General features: G+C 37.9%; 1 protein-coding gene across 3 annotated transcripts in view; it reads right to left on the reverse strand.

Annotated features, from left to right (window-relative positions):
* The window catches only part of CRY1 (cryptochrome circadian regulator 1), a 41276-nt gene that overhangs the window by 16696 nt on the left and 1102 nt on the right, over positions 1–23478 (reverse strand). For all 3 annotated transcript variants that reach the window (XM_065643406.1, XM_065643324.1, XM_065643237.1), the window contains exon 2: positions 2945–3053. In XM_065643406.1, the coding sequence (XP_065499478.1) occupies positions 2945–3053 (109 nt within the window). The remainder of the gene's footprint in view (positions 1–2944; positions 3054–23478) is intronic.

A 23478-nucleotide genomic window follows, 5' to 3' on the forward strand; every position in this document is an offset into this window, starting at 1 on the left:
CAAATTCTCAATTAAAAAAAAAAAAAAGTATCCTAAAGAGGATGCCTCCAAGTCTACTGTCCTTTATGTCACAGATGCTGTCACTGAGGCCAACACTAACATTGGGAAAAGAAGTGAAGAAATGGATCAACTAATGGCCAAAGGTTCTACAATAGTACAAAACTAGGAAGGTGAAATATGCACAGAATGATCCTAGAAAGCCATCCTGCCAATCAAACTCAGAAATACCCTTCTAATCCCTCAGAACCTTAATCAGTTGATTTAGGCACACCAGTCAGACTATTTCAGAGAACTAGATTTACAGAGACATGGGTCACTCCATGCTGTTCACCTTGGGTGCAGTTGCGTTTCTGAGCTCTAGCTCTCTCCTAGATGAAGCTCAGCTACAAGCCCGAGGACAGGCAATTCCAAGCATTGCTGACTCTTTGAAAGATTGTTTGGCTCCTTGCATCATTAAGTCTGCCAAGACTGGCCCAGCAGGCCCTGAATCCTTAAGCAACCTCCTACACCCTCATACAACATTTCTTTCCCATTTCATAATGTAAAACCACTGTCTGACAAGTTGCAGCAGTTATTTTTCTAAATCTTTATTTCCTCTGGCATATTGAAAAGAAAACCATAAAAAACGTGTCCAAGAGCCAGAGCCATGTCCCCAAGGGAGCCGGGGAACTGAGTAAGTGCTACGTGATGTGACTACACCCAGATCACATCACCATGAGTTAGGCACTTAGAATATGCATGGACACAAATAATTTTGCATATAATGCTGGATGATTTTAGCAACACTGATGCATTTAAAGAATTACAGGTTGTTCCAATTCTATTTTCTTTATCAAGCCAGTCCCAAAGAGCTAGAGATACAGAGCAGACCAGGACAAATAGAAAAGAATGATGCAAGAACCGAGCAAAACTTGACTGGTTCAAGTTAACCAAGCAGCCAAATGGGTGCCTGCTACTAACGGAAGTTGCATCTCTGTAGTCTGGTGGAAGCCGAGTTACTTAAAAAAAAATTGCAAAGACCTGCAAAGTCCACTGGTAAAAAATACTCTGCCTCTATGCACTGCTCCAAAGGATGACAGCCTATTGCTGCTATCAGCAGCACTGTTAGCTAGGACTGCTAAAAACATGTGACATTGAATTAAGTGTCTTAAGGGAAGCAAAGCTGCTCTGAAGGACTGGAAAGAGGAAAGCAAACAATCATATATATATATACATACACACATATAAGAATGAAGAGCCTAAAGGTCCTCTGAAAGATAGATCTGTGCTCTGCTTTTTGAAGGAATTGTCCTTTAGCCCGTGAAAAGGAGAGTCCTACCAAGAAACAGCTGTGAAATATTCATCCCCAGAAAATCCACGGATGCTGACATCTGTGATAGGGATCCTGACATGAGGTTCTGCAGAAGTTCCACTACCTCCTACCATTATTTACTTAAAGTTATCTTCTCCCAGCCAAAAGACATCTACATGTGTTCTTCAGGGTCAGGATCATTGCTCACGTTTGAGACATTTAATGAGGATGATCCAAAAAGCTTCATTCAGAGTTATATGCCCTTCACTGCACTGCAAGTGCCTGACGGATAGCTACCGCTCTGGCAAAAGAGACTGTGATATTAACAATATGACACAGATGCATGTTCCAGGTTGTCTTCAGCCAAAAGCAGAAGTAGTCCTCAGGAGCTTCCACAATGCTCCCTATTTGTTCGAGGACAGAGAATGTCCTGAGAAACCCCTCACTAGACAAATATATTAAAAAGATACTTTTTGGTAATTTGAGGAACAAGACGACATAGACAGATGTGAATGTTCTTTTTTGATAGCTGTACACTATCTATATTACAAGTTATTTTCATTACTTTCTCAGCACAAAAACTAATCTTCTGAAAATGTGGTGCTCCAATGCTGTTAGGCATCGAAAGATCAGCCTAGTAGCAAGATCCGAACAGGCGCTGCCAAAGTAACTACTTTAGTATTTAAGAAAACTTGTCACAGGTCACTCAAATCCAGAAGGCAACACACACAACAGCAATATCTTTGCCCCTATTCAAATGCAATTAAACGAAATATGTCAGGCAGACATAACAAGGCTGAATATCTGGGGGACTGCAAGAAGCAACCAGTGCCATGGTACTCCTGCAGGAAATTCTTCACTGAGGGGAAATCAAGAAAGGACCCATCAGAGTACCATCCAGTTAGCATTTCACAATTAAAGCACAAGAATGAAGATGGAAATGTGAGTTCTAGTTGAGTTTTCAGCTTGGTTTTGAAGACTTGGGACGTCTTGCTCATCTCAGTCACCTCAATCTAGTCATTCCATAAAAACTTTTAAAATGAACCTGCAGTATTAATTTTTACTATCCTATTGGAGTACTGTTACCTCAAATACATTATTATTCATGCAAGACAAAATAATACAGTAACAGTGTCTCACAGCTTTAATTTGCTCAGTAATAAGACCCTTTCCCACTAAAATTGCTTTTTACCTGCTCTATGCTCTTACCAAGGCTAGTACCAGAAAAAAGCTTAGTAAGCCACTTCTAATAACCAAAAAGCAACCACAACAGATATTTAGCCTAAATAAAACATTGCTTTTACCAATAAGACTTTGAACCTGGAATCATATGCACAGAATTGCATTTCAGTATTTCAAAGGGAATCTGGAAAAGAAAATTCAGTAACACACAATGCCTGCACTCAAACCATTAGAATCAGTTCCATTTCTGAAAAGAAAGAAATGAAAAACTGTAACATCTAAGAGCAACCCAGCTCAGTTAGTGATAAGCACAGAGGGCAAAACCCCAAATCTAACAAAAACAATCTTAAAGAGAAACTACAAGGATAGTTAAGTATTTGCCTAGATAACAACTTGCACTGAAATAAACTAAATATTTCTTGTACTGTGTATCATGTTTATGGATAGAAACAACCGCAAGGTGGCACTTACCTTAAAAAGTCTGGGGAAAACATCTGCTGGCTGTCCACGAATAACAAACAAACGTGAATTCAGTTTCCGTAGATTGGCATCAAGATCCTCAAGACATTGAAGCAGGAATCTGCAAGAAATTATAAAGAAACATTTATTTTCTGAGGTGAACCAGATAATTTTAAAATAGAAAAAGGGTATTGCGAGGAACAATCCAACAAAGATTATCAGACCTTCAACATTTGGTGCATTTTTGGGTAATCCATGCATGTTCACATCCTAATTACATTTTGCTTACAGTAGTTCAATACCATATAATATACTCAATGATACATAATTCAGAAAACCAAACTGCACCTTTAAGTTTTCACCTCAATACTATTCAACTCCAGAATAAACTATAACATACTCAAGTCTTAACTAAAACTACAAGTACCTTGTCGCTCTAAAAAAAAAAAAAAAAAAAAGCAGCACACCACAAGAGAAAACAAAGCAAAACCACAACAACAAACACTCAGCTGTTTGCATACTGCTACTAAACTTAATCCAAGTCCTTCTTACAACAGCAGCCTGAACTGTTACTAAAAACAGAATACCAGAGTACTACATGGTCATAACTATCCCTTTGCCCTTCATTTATAAAAATAGCCCCCTACATAACAAATAGTTTCACGCATCTTGGCTGTAACCTCACCTGCATTATTTAATGAGCAAATCAGTAAACAAGAAAAAAGAAAAGGTGGTGGAGGAATGGGGTGCTGCAAATCTGCAAGTCTTTAAGAATAATAGGTAGTTGCACAAGGGATGTTGAAAGAGGTTCACATGCACAAAGATTTATTAATGGACTCAGTAACTAAAAATAACTCCAGTAGTGCAAGTTGTTTGCAGGAAGAAATAAAAACAAAAAGAAGGAGAGGAAAAATGGGAAGTCTCCCTTGCAGCCAGCCAGAGAGAGAGATGCTGGGTGTCTCCAGTGCCCTTTCCCTGGATTCCTCTCCAGCATAGCAAGTGGCTCCCCCACAATATTTATCCTCATAACAACAATATAGCTTTCTCCAGGAGCTGCTCAAACCCTGTTGACTGTTCTTACTTACAATACTGTTGGCACTCCGAGCGTGTTGATCAGGGCAGCTGAGTCAGTGCCTACTCGTCACCAACCTCTGTGCACACACATCACTGGATCCCCTGCCGTTAACCAAAAGCTACACCCAAAGCGGCAGGGGGAGAGGGGAAGAGGAGATTCCCACACTGCAGGCCATTATTCCTGAGAGTCTGCTCTGACAACACTATGTGCTGGTGTTAGGCCAGGAGGACAACACCACAGCAGCAACTGCCCCAGGCCATGGTATGGTAGGCACCGGGTTCCTCAGTATTAGGACAAGGAATTACTGGAGGGAGTCCAGCAGCAGGCTACAAAGATGATGAGGGGCCTAGAGCATCTTTCATATGAGGAGAGACTGAGAGAGCTGGGTCTGTTCAGCCTGGAGAAGAGAAGCTGAGAGGGGATCTTATCAATGTTTACAAATATCTCAAGGGTGGGTGTCAAGAGGACGGGACCAGACTCCTTTCAGTGGTGCCCAGCGACAGGGTGATGGGCAATGGGCACAGACTGAAGCACAGGAGGTTCCATCTGAATATGAGGAGAAACTTCTTTCAGAGTGCCAGAGCCCTGGAACAGGCTGCCCAGAGAGGCTGTGGAATCTCCTCCTCTGGAGACATTCAACACCCGCCTGGACACGTTCCTGTGCGATCTGCTCTGGTGAACCTGCTTTAGCAGGTGGGTTGGACTAGATGATCTCCAGAGGCCCCTTCCAACCCCAACCATTCTGTGATTCTGTGAAGGTGGTGGCACAGAGGCCTGGAGACACTGTGCCTGCAGCCCTGCTCAGAACCAGGGAAGGGCTCCATTGCAAGTGCCCAGGGTGTACAAAGGCATCCAGCAACTAGGTTTACTAAAATCAAGAGTCCGTAAAACACCTAAGGTTTTTAAGAATTAATCCTAAAAAAAAAATAATCGGTCACAATGAAAATGCTACATCTTCTAGGAGGGGTATAGCATACATGGATTGTTGTAAACCTACCAGTATTTTTAAAATTTTCTAGAGATTTAGCAATATATAAGTGATGGCTACCTAACACATATTGCCTCCAATTTCATATGGAAAAAAAATATAAAAATCGATGTATAGAAGGCTGTCAGGAAAACCCCCTAGCTGCTATTAAATGCCAAAAAGGCATGGCTCGACCGACCTGAAAAATTAATAAAATCAAGCAAGTCTGAGAGAAAGCCAGTCTACAAGAATACAACTGCTTCTTGGATGGCAGTTGTACTTATATGTTTAATGACTGGAACAAGCAAAAAATGCCTAATTTTCTCACTTTGCTAAATTTTATTTTGAAAAAAACCTTTGCCATAGCAAGACTATAAAGTAGAATATGCTGTATCTAAAAAGAAACTTCTGTATACTCGGTTAGAAAACCACACAGAAGCAATTTTAAGAATCTGATGAGAATCACATACACTTCTATCATAAAGGACATGGGCCCCACGTTCCTAAGTCAAACGCGCTTCCAGTTGGACTCTGAAAAGTACAGCTTTTTTTTTTTGCTTTTTAAACTTGGAATGACAGACCTGATCATTAATCCTATCCACCTGAATGTTGCTTTCAAAGAGCATGTGCCCTCACTTATACTTCATAGATCACTATGAAGATGAACTGCAATACTGTCCCAGATGCTTTTGGAACAGTCCAGGAAATATTGGGTTTTTTCTTCTTTGGTAGGGTTTTGTTGTTGTGGTGGTTTTGTGGTGTTTGCTTTTGTGTTTTGCGGTTTGTTTTTTGGGTTTTTTTGTGTGTCTGTGTGCGTGTGTGTGGTTGGTTTGTTGGTTTTGTTTTGGTTTTTGGTTGGTTGGTTTTGTTTTCATTTTGGTTTGGTTTTTTTCTGTTTTTTGTGTTTGTTTGGGGTTTTGTTTGTTTTGCTTTGTTTGTTCATTTGTTTGTTGGGTTTTTAACTTTATATCAAAGAATATAGGGAAAGGGTATGAAGAAAAGCTGGTGACATAAAATGCTCATAACTATTCAAAGTAAAAATTTGTCTGTCAGGAAATTGTCAGGTTTTTTTCCTATTGGCATCTCAGTTCTCTCTGTTTTCTCAGTCTCTTTTCTTCCTACCTGACTGACCATAATGTACAACTTCTAGTCTGGACTTGGCACAAAATCCTATTCAAGAAGATTACACACACTGACCCAATCTCCAATTCATATCCAAGATCCCTAAACTTGCCCTTAATACCGTTTAATCTCTATTTTGTTCGTTCCCCAAATCCCCTCTATTATCTCTCTTAACTATCTCTTCCCACACTCCAGCATTTCAATCTCCATAAAACTCTTTCATATATTTAACAAAGATAATAGTGTAGACTCAAATTGTTAAATATATGCCAGAAGGGAGCAGAAGAGTGGCCAGGGGACACACAAACACACGCACACTCCCCGTGCCTGAACAAAACCGGAACAAATGAAAACCAGCCAAACCACAGCTTGAATTGCAAGACTCACTGAAAGCACATTGTTCAAAACCAGACCAAATTAAACTCTAGCGACCCTACGATATCTATAGCAACAGCAATGCAAAAGAAAACCGTTTTTGACTTTCTGAACATGGATTCAGTTTACAAGAGGCTACTTAGAATAAGCCTGCAGTTTATTAAGCATATTTGAATCTTTCCGTTGGACTGAATGTATTTTAACAAAGTGTGCCACAAATAATCAGCTATTTTGGTTTCACCAACTATATTTATGCTACACCACATCTAAAGGTGTTTTTTCATTAAAGTGTTAATAAAATTAGTCTAACATAAAAGCCTTTACACAGATTTACAGAATCATAGAATAGTTTAGGTTGGAAGGAACCATTACAGGTCATCTAGTCCAACTCCCCCCTCCCTGACAATGAGCCTTTCTCAATTAAAAACTAATCTTCTTAAATCACTGCTTTTAGATACAACCCCTCCCAAGAAACTTAATAGCTGAATCAACAAATTGTCATAACCAAAGTTTTCACCTCCCCTTTTTCTCATGAGTAGCTTCAAAACTTGTAGAAGCAGCACAGCATCTTTACTGTGGTTAAATGCATGCTAATTAACATCTAGCTTTAGGTTTAGCCACATATAATACAAATGACTCTGACTTTAAGGAAGGAAAATTCTACCTTTCAGAACTTCTGCATTCATCTAACCTGTTAACAGATGCCTGTGTGACTAGGCCTATGTGAAAGGAAATAGTTTAATTGTATCAGCTCCCTTGGACAACTTATAATACCTGCACTCTCCAATTTTGACATGGCATTGCAATGCATTGCATTTATTTCCTGTCCTAGCAAATTAATGTTTAATCTATAACATACACGTATATGTCAGTGAGGAGTGATAACATATTCACAACATGCACACTCCCACACATATTAAGCATATTAACAGAAAAATAAAATAATAATTCTTGACATTCAATACAGAATGCATTACTACAGGATCTGGAAGAGGAGAGCTTTTAGTTTTCCAAGGTATCATTTTGACTGATAACACTTGTTTGCAAGTGAAAATAGTTCTCAATTATTCTAATGCCATGCAAGGGCACTTGCTACAGTACAGGAACATGCCAGCATTTTGCTCAGTGCAGACATTTAAATATAATTGAGAGCAACACTCTAGGACAGACAAGGCAAAATTATTTGAGCTTTCTCTCTGAAGAGATATACCAAAATGCTCACAAACATTCCTTTCACAGTATTACACAAATGAAAACAAATGGTGAATTGGTCTGTGAACTGAAACCAAATATGAAATCTCCATCCCATAAGTAATCTTTTTTTTCAGTATATGAGCTCGAGGCAAAGTTTCTTCATAGCAGCTATGAAATAAGAGCTACTAGGCTTGAACTCTATTATACATCATACTAAAGTGTGGCAATTAGGAGCTACTTAAATCTCTCTCTACAATAACAGGTCCTGTTTCTGAATTTGCAATCTGAACCAACATTTTCCTCTCAACAGTCAATGGGAAAGCACTTTCTTCGACACTTTGAATAAACATAAACACTACATCACATGACTTCATTGAAAAGACACAAAAAGGATGCACACATCTTTTATCAGATTAGAGCATCAGACCAGGTTTCCGCATCTGGTCTTCAACTTCCCTTGGACAAACCAGAGGAAGGAAAAGTTTGCCATTAATTTCACAGTAGCAAACTGTGTGTGCTACATGCATGACTGAGGTGATAGAGGGAGGCAGAAGAGACCTGTTTATTGTAACACAGCGAAGATGTCGACGCAAAGCACACCTGTCTTCATGCAACATTCTTAAAAGGCATTACACACATTTTTCTCAGTGTTATCTAAAGTTGACGTTCAGAATTTCATGAAAACTTCTGAAGACCACATTCTTTAAAAGACAAACATAAAATCTTAGTCATTTACTCCAAGAAACTCCACAATCTTCCCTGCTGCCAATCATGCAAAGTCTACTTGGTGTCTGAAACTTAAACTAAACATTCTGCTCCTCTGCATCGTAAGAGTGACTGCCAGAAGCTGGTTCGCATAATACAGATCACAATTGCAGCTGTGATGCAACTGAAATAAACCGATACCATCAAGGCAGAAATTCAAAAAGTTAAATAACTAATTGTTAATACAGTTAACTATTAACAAAATGAACCAAACTAAGTGCTACATCATGCAGCCTTCCTGGTTCTGCATTATTAACATGACTAAAGACTTTCTCCAGGGAAAAAGTCAGGAGCAGTTTGTTAAAAACGTAGCATTCTTATTTGGGAGAAGACTTGCAAGGAGGATACTTACAGACACATTGTTTAAGGCTACCATTAAGTCTTGTTTGGGGTTATATTTAGGAGTAATAAACACCCAGAAACCATAATCACATAGAACCACCCTTGCCAGTATGAAATGAGGACAGTTGCTGGGAATTGAGTGGGCTTAAAATGCAATGACTTCTCTTCTAGGTGTCACTCACATCTGAAAATGGTGGCACTAAGCCACTAAGAGTCAAGAAGCTTCAGTTTCAGTTTTTTTCCTGAACTGATCCAGATTCTGAATTTAACTGTTAGGCAAGGCAGGAGTGTTAGACTGCACAGCCAGTGCCACACAAAAGAAAGGAATCTAGTCAGGTTTCCTCATTCCGAGGAGGAAGTTTAAAAAGTTGAGTGAAAAAGAACAGTGCTGAAACTTGTTTCATTCCTAAGTTTAACATTTTTACCTATGACCGGTTAACTTCCAGCAATCCATTCAAACTTCTGTTTAACCAATCTTTTAAAATACTTTTTATCTACTCACTAGTCCTCATGCCAAGCCATTGATTACAATCTCCCCAGTGAAAGGAAAACTCTGTCAGACAAGAGACTCTGTCCTTATGGATATTTGATCACCACCCAGACTTTGTCTATCAGAATTATCTTAAGCAGCCTAACATCTGCTAGTTTGATTTTCCCATTCAATTTTTCTTTCAATTATGCTATCAGATATTCCCCCATCTTTCAGGGTTTAGTGGAGCTGGATTTAATGAAAAGAAACAATATTACATACTGTATATCATCAACCACATTTTAAAATTTGAATTATTATAGTTTACAGCATTAGACCCTGATTGTATTAATAAATTATGCAACATTTCTCTCTCTTCCTGCAAAAAGGTAGAGAGAGCGCCTTTCTTTCACACATATCTGCTAGTTTGCCATATGTTCAGTTAGGTCATTATGGAAGTCCAGTATCATTTAGGTAAATACATTCCTCATACTAGCTTCTACAGGAAACATATGATGGATTTCATCTAATACTGGAATAAAAGACACTGAGAAGTATCTCATTTATATAGCTATACAAAAATATTTAATACTTTATCAGTATATTTCCTGTTTGCCAACCGATGTGTCTTAGTGTGAGCAGTATATTCTTATGAAACTATAAGAAGATTAAGCTCAGACAGGATTTAAGTGTTATGTACACTCCACAGCATCCTTTGGCAGCAAGCCACAGTAATATTTTCCTATTACCAAATCAAGGTCACAGGGGTCAATGTATTATATTACATTGTTTCAGCAAATACCACATACAACTTCCACATCCTAAAAAGGTATACAGTAATCAATTTATTTTAAGCTTATACACAAGAGCAGGAAAAAGTTCACATTATTCAACTCTAGATACTTCAGTGAAGCGGCTGTGGGAGCTAAGTCATCTCCTGCAGGATTGCTCTATAGTCAGCGGAGGAAAAACTAGCTCCTTTAGAGTGCAATTCAGGACTTTAGCATCTTTTATAACTTAGTAAGAGCTGATCCACATGCAAAACCAAATGCAGACCATGAAGTACGTCACTGGGCTTTTTTCCTCTAACGTTTACTACTCTCAATATCTTCAAGCCAGAACAGAGCTGTGACAGAGGAAGAAGGCAGGATGTGCCCAAGCCCATCTAGAGCTGAAATAATTGCTGTAACAGGTTCTTAAAAACCAAATTCAACTCTCTGAAAAAGCATGAAAGAAAGGGTTTTGAACAATAATTGAAAGAAAGCAACATTCAAAATGTAATCTCTCCAAGCTGAGTCCTTTTGGGTGCATCTTCTTTGAAGCTAAGTAGTAAAGACCATCTTGCATGTGCAGTGGGGCTAGAATCCCAACTACAGCAAGCACCACTGCTCTATTAAAAACAACAAAATCATTTCAATCTAACCTAGCTTACACTGGACACATAGCTAGCATTTCCTTACACATTATTCCTCATTAATTTCTTTCCAACTGAGCTACCTTTTCAAGGTTAGCATTCCCAAAAGGAAGGAAACAAAGTTTCTGTCCTATTCAAAAGACATTAATAATCTCCCTAACAGCCACCTGTATTTGGCTCCTATTTTGTCAACTGTACGTCACAGCAAATACCATATTTAGCTTCTGTAAAGATCTAGATCTTAACTTCACATTCAAAGGGCACCTATTATTCATCTAAACTATTCCCATATAACTAGCAACAAACATCTCAAATTACTTGCTTCTTACAAAGGTCAGACTTCGGAGGATACGACACTAACAGGCTTACAGCTTCTTAAATCTCTCTCCCCCCAGCGTCTTCCATTCTTTAATGTATATATTCTATGTTTATTTTTCTCTAATCCTCTAATTCCAGTCTGATAAATCAAAGCCCTTATTATTTGACTTCAATTCCTTATGCCTCCTCCTTCCAGAGATAAACTAGTTGGATCCATAAAGGGGAACCCAAGAACAAACAAATCTATTTGCAGTGGGGACAGCTGGGGAAATAGGACCTAGAAGCAAATTACAAAACTAAGTTACTTGAGAGTACAGACATGCTCATATTTAAATAAATTTTAAACTCTTTATTCTCATGCACCCAAGTTCTCTTATTTAAATTAGTTGCTCATAAGGCTTGATTTAATTAAACCAGAGCTGGCCTCTTTTCTCTTCCTGCCTCTGAATAAAATAGTTCAGCCACATTATTTTCAACAACCTAAGCTGTCCATGAGAAAGCAGCTATGGCTCATTTCAAAAGAGCAAGCAGGATAAGAGAACTATAAGAAGGTACGGTCTTGCAATCTGATTCTGAAGGATAAGTTTCATACTGCCCCTCATTTACTTTAATAAAACCCTTTAAATTTCCTTACATTAAAGCGACCTTCTCAAGGTTATAATTACTGCTAATAAAATTTTGCATAGTTTTAAGTTTCCCAGAAATGAAACACTAGGTAAAATGAACGGGTTTCTCAACTACACTGTATAAATTGCAAGTCCTTAAGGTATTCATTCCATTGTCTCTAGCTTCTCATATTGAAAAATCTATTTAAAAAAAGAGAATTAAGGATAGAGCTGAAATGTACTAGCAAGTACAGAAATTGGTAGAAAGTTTGGAAAATAGAAAAAAACCTGAAGCTATTCCTGAAAATCTTAATTGAAACTGACGGGATTCCATTCTCCATGGTGCTTGCCTTACAGCGGTAAGACATTCAGCATTATCCTAAGTTCCCATTGCTACTCTTATGAACCAAGAGGGCCAAAATATTCTGAACTAGTCTTTCCAAACTAAAATTAGTCATTTATATCAGAATACAAGGTAATCCTGAACAAGTTGTGTTCAGGTTTTTGAGTAATAATCATGTTGAAAGAATAAATATTAAAAACAACACCACCTGAAACACAGTTCTTTTTATTAAGCTGCATAAGTCCAGCAAAATTCCACTTTGTCCTAAACTTTTTTAGTAGACAAGCAGATTAATGGAGGTAATGGTTCACTTCAGGCTGCAGAGCCCTTCCACCTTGAAGCGTAGAGCTGACGAAAGAGATGCACGGAGCTCAGTAACGTAAGCCCTGGTAAACAAAACTGAAATACAGCTCAAGATGTAATAGATGAAAAAATGCAAATAACCTTGAGATGAACATGCTCTCTTCATCTGCCACAACTGCAGCAGTTCACTGCAATACCAAAGGTCAGGACCAACAGAAAGTACCTCACTCAAAATAACTAAATTCAACTGTACTACGTAACTTTTCAGGAGAAGCGGAACATTCTGACAACTAAAAAGTGATATTCAATCATTTCTGCAGAAGTGATAGTAGTTTAGATGAAGAATTATTTTAGGAAGAATGAAACCTTTATTAGAACAACTGTATTTTAATATTTTCCTTGCTTTCCCCATCTACCCATTCCTTTCAGAATATGGGGATGAATTACCAAAATTCACCTCCTGAACATCAATCACAGATTCTTTTATTACTTTGACTGTTGAAAGAATACAGATAGAAAACTGGATGACATCATGCTACACAGGTTCACTGTATTTTTTTCCAGTCTGCTTGTGCCAGGATCAGAATTAACAGCAACACAGAAGATGCAGACAGGAACACTGCCAATTTAAGGAGCAGGGCAGGGAGGATACATACACCAAACCCACCTTCCTGAAAGCAGGTAAACTCTGTTGGAGATAAAGTGGTTAAAATAAGAGCAGCTGAATATCAAGACAAACCATTAGCATTTCAGAAAAAGAGATAATCCTAAAAAGATGATTTTTTTTTAAACTCCAAAGTTATTTCTATAGACAAAAACTACAGGGGAGCATTTGTACGCTCTGAACTCCAGAAACTTAATCACCGTTGCGAAGTATTATTGCTGTGCAGAACCTTCAAACAAGAAGATATGTCCCCCACTAGAGGTCAAACTGAAGAAAATCAGACTTTATCTGCTTTAATCCCCGTAGTCCAACATCAACAGGCAAGACCCAAGTGGGAAAAAAAAAAAGGGGGGGGGGGGGGGGGGGGGGGCGGGGAGGGGGCAGAGGGAGTCTACAAAGTCTGCAGCTTTCATTACTACACGTCTCATAACCTGATCATTTCCTTATACCATTTGGAAGAAGAACATTTCAATACGAATCAACAAAAATAGTTTCCTAAAGTAGGTCGTTGCTGCAGCAACCAGGCGCTGTTTGGACTACTCCCTGCCACAATGACCTACTTTTCCAGTAATACGTAACCCTTGTAGTAGGAGCCCAGTTCCTCCTTCCCTTCAGAGCAACTCTGAGAGGATTCCCGTACCGTGGCCCAACTTTACTCCTAACCCAGACAGAGAAAAGCTTCAAGAAGGTACAAGCAGCAGGTCGGGTCGGCTCCTCTGTGTCGTATTTCAAAGTGTCGGCTGCTAAAGGTTAAGTGAAACGCAGTATGTGCTCCGAGTTCAAAAAGTACCAAGCCAATGTTCAAAACTGGCAGAACTGATAAAAAATAGAAGGGGAAGGTGTCAGAGTGAACAGCAGTTTGTGAACATCGTGTCCCCTGCCAGAGTCAACAGCTGGCAGCAAGCGTCAGCACAAACAAGCTGCTTGAGCACTGCGTCCAAGCACAAGCTAGCAGGCGTAATCCTTTGTTACAGGTCTAAATAACGTTAAATCTGCACAAAAGAAGAACCCGCCTGAATGACAGGTAAAGCTAACACGTTTTTAAATCCTATTTAACCCTGCATGGACAGTGGAGCTGCACAAAGGTACCACGCAAATCCAGGAAGTAACATTGCAATTACTTGATTTCCTGTTTGCTCTTGCTGTTAATGACCATTAACCTGATGACAAAGGAAAAAAGATTACTAGTGCAACTTTTCATTGAACTATATCTTAATCTCATGAAGAAAACTTATCTCTGTAGAAATAAGCCTACAAGGCTTCAAACATTAATCACACTAACTTGCGTACAGGGTTTTTTTTTTTTTTTTCCCAATCAGTTTTTACAAACCCTAAATTCAAAAGCTTTCATTTGAGATAAAATTTAAGAGGCAAGCACACGAGACCAACACTTCCAAGCAAAAGACAACTCATTCCAACAAAAGGCAAGCTATGCATTACCATATAGTACATCCTAATTAAAACTTTGGTTAACAGAAAGATTCTGACAGATACAGCTCGTACTACGAAAGCAGAAAAACAAAGCGCACACAAAGCTCTACAAAGCTTACTTTACCTTAAGACTTCTTAAAACCTCTAAGTTCAGCAGGAAAAATACTGGAATTGATGACAACATGGTATGGTGAGTGGAAAAGTTTTTGAAATTTCCCCACCCTTTTAGTTCAGAACAAATCATACGTAATGAGATAATTATGCCGGCAAATCTCACACTCTTCAAACAAAACAGCAAAAAATACCACCTAAACATTATTTTTACTTTACCATTGTGCTCGACGAGACATACGGCAGCAGTTGCAAAGGAAGGATTCTGGAAGACAGAATAGTAGAAGAAAAAAATATCATAGAATTATGAAAAAAAAATATCAGAAAAGCTGCTGCTGCAAGAGCAACATCTGATCATTAGTAACACTTTGCAGTTTGAAAGCGTGACCTCCAGTGCCAAAAACACAAGCTCAGCTGCACTGTCTCTTAGGAAGTAGTAAAGAGCAGGAGCAAAACAATCAGTAAAGGCAACATCGAAGAACTTTGGCAAACTAATACAGTCTCAGAGTTGGCACTGAAAAAGATGTTGGTAGAGTTACATTTGAAAGAAAGCAGGAAGCCAAAATCTAAAATGTAAAAAGAGGAAGATCCATGTTATCCCCACGAACCATGATTTTCTTCATGGTTTGGAAAAAACACACTACTGCTGAAATACAGTACTTCTCACCAGTAAATTTATTGGCAACTAGCTTACAGAAAGGAAATGTCAATCAAATAAAAAACTGCTCACTGAAAAACACCAGGACTGTGTGATCAGTACTAATCTTTACACAGGCCTCCTCAGATTATGAAATCCTTGAAATAAAAGGAGAAAATATACCACAATGAAAACTGAACTATCAATATCACAGCAATTTAAAACTTTTTCCTTTGTCATAACCTGATGAAAGTACACATTAGATGTTTCCAGGTCATACCAGTTAAAGAGTATGCTGGAGAAAAGGAAATGAAAGAGTCACTCATAAAAAGTAATTTTAAAAAGCATTTACGTGATTTGGGAAATACTACACAATAGCAGTCAACAGCAAACAGTTATATTGTCTAAAAAGAAACAAACATAAAGCACAGTAAACTAGATCTTATTAAGCCTGCCATCTACTGAAAAATAATGATGGATAGTCACAGGAATTATCCCAAGGCAAGCCATATAAAACAAATAATTCAGATGACATCCTTTGCTTGATCACCCTCATTAAGACTTGGATAGTTTCAACTTCCAGAGTTCACAACTAGCAAGACTTACGAAAACAAAGACCAAAACCAAAATGTAACCTTCTCCCCAAAGACCCTTCTGAAACCTGCATGGCAAAAATTACTCTGTAGAATGTTTTATTTTAAATGCATATCTCAGTGTTACAGATGTAGAGTCATGTCTCTCCCATGAGAGAGGAATAAGGAAAACAATAGTAGGCAATCCATGCTAAAAGCTGTATTGTTCTCTCCTTTTAAAAAAAAAATTAAGGCTCCTAGGAGAAAAAAAAAAGTTTATTTTCAATAATGTGAAATATGAAGACTAGAAGAAAAATTTTAAAAAAACCCCACTACTTGATGCCACAGAATTTACAGGCAGAAAATTTCAACTCTGAATACTCACAAAAGAATACAGGAAAGAAAAAAATTACTGCATTCTTCAATTAATCCAATGTATTGGAAATCAAATAATTAACTATTTTTAATGCCAATTGCTCTATAAAATAGAGTCTCACAATTCTCTGTACACTTCTCCAGTACTCCAGAAATGCACAGATTACAAAACTGAGATAAAGCTTGCCACGGTGTTTCTATATCTTTACTGCATAGCAAAATTATAACCCTTATAACCATGATAATTTTTCACAAACTATATAAGGCACAAAGTAACAAGCAACCTACATGACAGTTACCTATTTATTTACTCATCTTTCTGATGAAAGTTGCCCTCATATTTCTGTTATTTCAATAATTATTTTTCCTCTCTCTAAATTACAGCACAGTTTAACCCTTTACCTACAAGGCAAGTAGAATATTTGTATTAAGAAGAGAAAAATCTGGAAGTGCTGAACTCCACAGGTTCCTTACTATAAAAAGTAAAGTATTTCCTAGGTCATGGATTCCACACTTCAAATAGATAACAGATCAAAAAAAAAAAATCCATGTTTTCCTTACAGGAGTTGTTCCTAAGTAGCCTGTGCTGTAAATATTTCCTCTCCATCACCGAAGAGTCAATAATAACATGTATTCATACTTCACAATTTCCCCATTTGAGCTTAAACAGATTTTTTTTCAACATTCCTGGTTTTCATTTTGAAAGGATAGGGTTTTGTGTTCTGTGAGGAATCAAACTTATACTGCAAGAATTTCACAGCCTTTGCTTTTCACACCTGTGCAAGAGTCACAAACATACTAACAGGTGTTTAAAAAAAGGAATACATGTAACTGAACAGGAAAGGAAATGCTTTCCTACAAATCAAGAGACACTGACATAAAGTAAGTTTCGAATCAAACCCAAAAAACTTCTCTAGTTTAGCTGCAGAATGAAGCAACGTGTAACACAAAAACCTCAGGTGTACATGATATCACATGATTGTCACCACAGAAATTAGTCTTGCAGGACACATCCTGACCAATGTTCAACTAGAAGAAATTCCTTCTGCCTCTGATAATCCAGACAGGTTCCGTCCTACTCCTAGGAGCTTGTTGCATTAGCACTTTCAAAGAGATTATGACACCTGAATTTACTTCTGAAACCCTGAGTATTATCAAATTCTTATATCCTACCCAGGTTTACCAATATAGACTTCCAGGCCTTTCAAATACTAATGCAATTTTTTTAAAAAAAGTACAGAATTTAAGAAAAAATGCATACTTCAGGAAGTTCTGTTCACTGCAGCTCAGCTACTGTCTAAACTAATGCTAACAAAGCTCCATTAGTAATTGGTATGCTCTCAGATTCATAACTGTCCCAAAAGCATAGATATACATGTGGACTTTAGCCACAGCTGTCTTCATTTATACACTTGAACCAGAACATGGCGATATTGACCTCTTTTCCCCAGTCCTTTCTGGTCTATCCTTCACCTCCACTAAACTTTTTACTCCTGCATAAAGAAACATTTACACACACAAAATTCCACAGCAGTGAAAGCAAAAGCTTAACGGTGACCTGAAAAATATCTGGAGGCTTTGGGGTTCAAAGTACATTGCAATTATAGTTCACCTGTTGACCTAGATTGCAAAGAACTTGAAAGCCAGGAGTATATAGAAGCACATAAACTAACATTGCTCCACATTTATATTGGAGTTCTGAAATTGTAGCTAAAATGTATTGCACCAAAACACCATAAAGTTCTTAGCCTGACGATCAAATCCACTCCTTTCCTAGAAGCAAGCAAAGGCACAGCTATTAAACCTGCTAAAATGTGATATGCAAATTACTAAGCCTGTAAAACACAAAACCACACATTCCCATACTACTTACACAAGCAAGCCATACTAAGCTGACTTTTGCCTTTTTAGGTCACTATGAGAAGGTCACAAAATTCCCTAGAGTGAAGAGTTTCTTTCAATATACAAATTAATACGTCACAGACTTCAGTGTTTCCACACTGAAAAAATGGGTGATCTCACTGGCAGCTGGACCTTCCTCCTGTCCCAGTTTATGTAACTGACCTGAAAACCTGCCAGGCATGGAGAGGGTATGGAAAACAATCACCTTCCTTGCAAATAAAGGCTTCTTTGCTGTAGGTAAACTGTCAGAAACCAAAAAGTTCAGGTGGTACAATGATAAGCAGCTTTAACTGCAATATTTGCATGGTGAAATATGTTTTAAGAGTAGCTTCCATTGGTAGGAATTATGACATTTTCATAAACTGAGGGAAAATACACTTTTTACATTAAAATGGCCAAAAGAAGATGAAAATATAGAGAGTAATTTGCGTTGGATAAGTGATGCAAAATTCATTGGCACTGCCACTGATCAGTTGGAAAAAAAAAAATCTGTATTCTTGATTGCCTAAAAATAGCTGCTTTTGCATTCACCACAGCTGGTGTTTGTTGGGGGTTATCACCCTCCTCTTTTATGACCAGAGGAGGTAACTCCACAAGTTGCAAACAGATCACCTTCCCCTACTCAAAGAATGTGATCTATTGATACTTAGCTGAAATAAAATAAAACGAAACTAGATTTCTGGTCCCAAGAGAGGGAAGACCGAAATAATCCTATGGAGTTGTTCCAAGGCCACATTTGTCCCTTGATACTCAAAGTCCACATCCTACTCTCACGCATTAAGAATACTCTCCCCAGATATACTCTTGATAACCTCAAACCTGGAGATCAGTGATATAAAGCCAAGTATCTAAAACCTCAAAACGCCTTAACCTGAGGAATTAGATCAATCTTGCAGTCAAAAAGCAAATTGTATAAACGCTCACTGGAATTTTTCTGGCCTATAATAACTACTACTTGGAAAAAACAACTTATTGAACGTTATGTATACAAGTGGATTTGCAGTACCGCCTGCTCTCTCCAGACCAACTCGCACAGACTTCTCGTCCAATTTAATAATAGTTACATTACAGAATGTGGTGATACAAGATAATTCACCAAAAAAAGCAAACAATCACAGTGTAATAGCTGCCAGAGCGCTCTCTCACATTCTGACAGTGTAACAAAAAAAATAGATCAGGCCTTTTCCCTAACACAGTAGAAAGGCTGATACTTATTTTCAACAATATAACTTCAAAGGGTGTCGGTACACGGCAAGCCATAGAAAAAAACCAATAATCACCTTCCAAAAAACACCCAGTGGTTACTACACACATGAGCAACGCAGGCCGCAGTTATATGGCCATTTCAATCTGGAACAAATCCCCACTGCCACTGAAAGAAATGGTACTTGCCCTCCCCACTCTTGCCTCTTCACTACTGCTGCTGGGACCTTTTTGTGGCCCAATCTATCACGGAGCTAATCCTGCCAAAAGTGGTAACTAATCTCTTTTGGACAGATGCATGATCTAACCTGGTTCATCACAGGGTTGTGTGCTATCATGAAAGGGCGGAACCAGCCTTTTCATCAACACTGCAGGATTAAAACCACAAGGATATGCGTCAGTGTGGTTCAGTGGCATACTTTGGAAGTCACTGAACTAGATCATATAACACCATGAACTATAGAGGGAATTGCTGAACTGTGGGCACTTCTGGGGCAGGCAGGGCTTTCTATGAAAGAGGACAAGCGGGCAGCCTGGGTGTGTGGCACTGGAGGGTTTCTCCAATCTAACCCCAGGTACCACAGAACTCCCATCCGAAGACGCGACTTCTGAAAACAAGTTAACACTCTTCAGTAACAGATTTGGAAATTCACAGATTAATCACCCTCAGTTGAGTGGGCTGGTTGGACAAAAGTGCTCCAAGGTGCGCACTGAGCTAGAGTTGAAGGCGCTCATTAAAAGGCATGACGGGTATGTCCAGAACACAGCACAGGAGAACTGACGTTCCTTGCAGACCTGTTACGCCCTGGCTATAGCAGCAGAGTTCAGCACAGGCCACCCACCATGTAAAAGAAATCCCAAAGTATCTGCAGAATACACACAAAACTAATATTACTCCCAAACCTGACGTATCTGTAGCTTTGTATGTAAAAAAAACCAAGAGCCTTGTCTCTATTTATACTTTAGATGATTGTCTTGATGTTAAATATTTCATAAAGCAAATAGATTTTCATCCCAAGTGCTACATCATGAAGACAAAGTTAAAGGAATGGTTTTAGCAGGGAAGTCAATTATTCTGGCACACTTCTTTTTACATACCAAAAATATCACCAAAATTAACAAAGTTTAATACACAGATTTTGCCTCCCTGAATTACAGATATGATATAATTTAAAACTGAAATCACTCCTAGAATAATTCTATTGACAAGCTTTCTTCACCAATCCCACATCCGACAGACAGGTCTCTATAGCACAAATCATTTCCTACATAACCTGAAACTGAAAGCATATTTTCAAAACCAGATGCACAGAATAGCAAAATTTAACAGATGCTACAAAAGGATGTCCAAGTTTTCTAAAACAAGGTCCCATTTCTATGAATTGCAGTGATTGTCCTGGAAATTAAACCTTTTTATTTTTTGGCTTGGGTTTTTAATTTCTAGTATGCTTTGAGGTAGGAGTGCTACAAAAAAAAAAAAAAAAATCACATATTTTCTTTCTCCTAAATCAACAGGACTATCTGCCATAACAGCAGCTACCTTTGCAGGATGTCGAACACACTAATATTCTCACAAAATCTACTAGATAAGCAACACAAATTTTATTACTTTTAAAATAAAAGTTGAAGTTCTTCTCTTGAGGAATGATTAAAAAAATAAATACAAGGACTGGCAAGATTAGACTATCCATCTTTTTAAACCATTTGCTGCAAGTCTTTTAACTAGCATGTCAAAAACATACACGCACACTCAAAAAGATAAACTAAAAAAGTAAATTATTAGCCAAAGTAAATTCCTATACAGCAACTAAGGGAATGTTTGCATTTCTTTTCAGGTATTGTGATCAATTGCCACTCTGCACTAAAACCAGGGCTAAGTGAAACCCTCCCCTAAGTGATATTGCTAAACATAAGATCCCATCCTCCTTAATAGGGAAAAGACTGTCAGCACATACAAACACATTTTTTCATAAGTAGGTAATGGTTATGTGTTGGAGTACATTAGTCACATTCTTTGTCTACTCTGTTGACACAATTAGATACATGCTAATTCTGGTGCCAAAAGTTTAAGGGCAATTGACAAAACTTGAGTGTTAGAGCAATTTACCATTTAGCATCTCCCTCTACCATTTCCCCACCACCTTTTCCTGCACTGAATAACCTCTCTCTTGCAAGCCTTGATCTGTGAGCAACACTAGAAAACTCATTATATAGAAAAAGCATGTCACAATGGAAGCACGTCTTAATTTATGTGACAGCCTGAGGGACAGAACAATAAGACAAAATAGAACAGAACCAGAAAAAAAATGAAGTGAGTTGAGGAAGGCCCTGGCACTTGTTATGTAGCGTTCATGATTTTAGAACAGGTAGGCTGAATGCCAGCAGAAAGGAGGTCAGTAAGACCATGTGACTGCTTAGTAATTAGACTTGCTCAATAGTGCAATTACACAAAAATATTAGTTCATGAGTGTTACATGACTGCTTAAAGAGAAAAGCTAATCGGAAAGCAGCCACGTATCAAAGGCTACTATTTGCCAGATTTAAAATGCAATTTTAAAAATGAATCATAAGTGCTGATTCTGCAGAGGAAGAATATTACTTTTAACAAGAAACTAAACCTCCTGCTTTTTCATATTCTTGCACCATTTTTCTTCATATCCCTTATGTCAGTCATACTTTGAACTCTGATAGATGAGAGTTTTGCCCAGGGCTGTAGGACCATAAACTAACCGGAACATAAACTCTCAGTGTCAATCAATTCAAACTAAGAAAGGACCACTGTAAATTCACACCAGAAGATTATATTTGACTCATGTTCCAAATGCCAAAAGGCTTCTGCTCCTAATCTCAAATAAAATATTTTTGACTAATTCAACACCCTACACACAGGCATGTAAGCAAGGACCTTGCTTACAGTCATCAAGTGATCAAGGAGATAAAATGCTTGATTATCAATTGCAAGTGCCAAATGAGACTGGAAAACCAAAAAATGCATCATAAGTCTTGTGTAAGCATACTATGAATGTGTGTGTTACCACTGGTTAAAAATAGTTAACTGTGTTAAAAATGGTTAAAAACACTGCAACCTAAAAGGGATTAATTCCAAACTAGTAACTGTTCATTTCAATAAAAATGTATTGAGATCACTGTAATAAACGTGCAGCCATAGCAGCCAGTTATTTTACGAAGTTACTGTACTTTTAAACTTGAAAAAAAATCTGAAGATGTCAAAAACCAGGCTACAAACACAGTGAGATTTCCTACTCAAATCCACGTGCAGCATGTGGCTTGAGCGTATTTGAGTCCCAGGATTGTTTGAACTGCTTTGGATAGGGAAGTGGTAATTTACCCGGGGAGGGGCATGGAAACGTGGAAAATATGGAAAAGCACAAAAAAAAAAAAAAGGACTAAAATAAAAATGTGCATCTTCATAAAATAAACAAACCAACCCACACAGTCAAAAATACTCAGCACCTCTAATGAGCAACTAAAAAATAGATGGTTTTCATCAAAAGCAAAATGCAGTGCAGGGACTAGTTGTCTTTTAGAACACTGAGAACTTTTTTAAAGTAAACCAACTAGCAAATATATCCCACACAAATGTACTCAAGGACTGCATTAGCTAACGACCATATTAAATAATCACTGAAGAACCAGGGCAGTAGCACTGAAAACATGAACTTCCTTCTGCTAGAATCAAAGTTCACATTTGTCTATCATTGACTAGCCCACAGAAAATAACAAAAAACAGTTTAGCATTTTAATTGCAAAACAAATTAGAAACCTATGAAGTATTCTTAAGACATGATTTAACACTTAGACCTGCACCGGTTCCCCACATTCTTTTAAAACTTAGTTGTTCATGCTTCATCCACAAAACTAATACCTCTGATCTTTCTTTATAAAGTCAGGATTTGTAATTAAAAAAAACCTCATCCCCTTCAACACGAACAATTTGAAAAGCCTCTATAAAAGAAGCGCACATCATAGATCCCTCAGATAAGGGAAATATCTAACAATTACTATTCTTAAGTGGTATGAACACAATTTTGGTAGTGAAAATGGAATAACCACCAAGTCAAAGTTCATAGAAAGCATTTTAAGTATTCCTATTTTCTGAAAACCACAAACAGGACCCTAAGGAAAACTTCTCAAAATTTGAAACAAACACCACAGCAAAACAAACCTCCAAAGGTAAATTACCTCGCTAATATTTAATAAGATGGGGTAGAAATTATTAAATCTGAAAGAAATAATCTCTGAAGAGAGATTAACTGTACTGAAAGCCAAAGTATCTCAACTTTGTCATTCTTCTATGACATGGCCTTAAGCCAAGTTTCATTGTGCTTGTTGCATAAT

The sequence above is a fragment of the Caloenas nicobarica genome, chromosome 1 (assembly GCF_036013445.1).
Source record: "Caloenas nicobarica isolate bCalNic1 chromosome 1, bCalNic1.hap1, whole genome shotgun sequence".
Taxonomy (NCBI): Eukaryota; Metazoa; Chordata; class Aves; order Columbiformes; family Columbidae; genus Caloenas; species Caloenas nicobarica.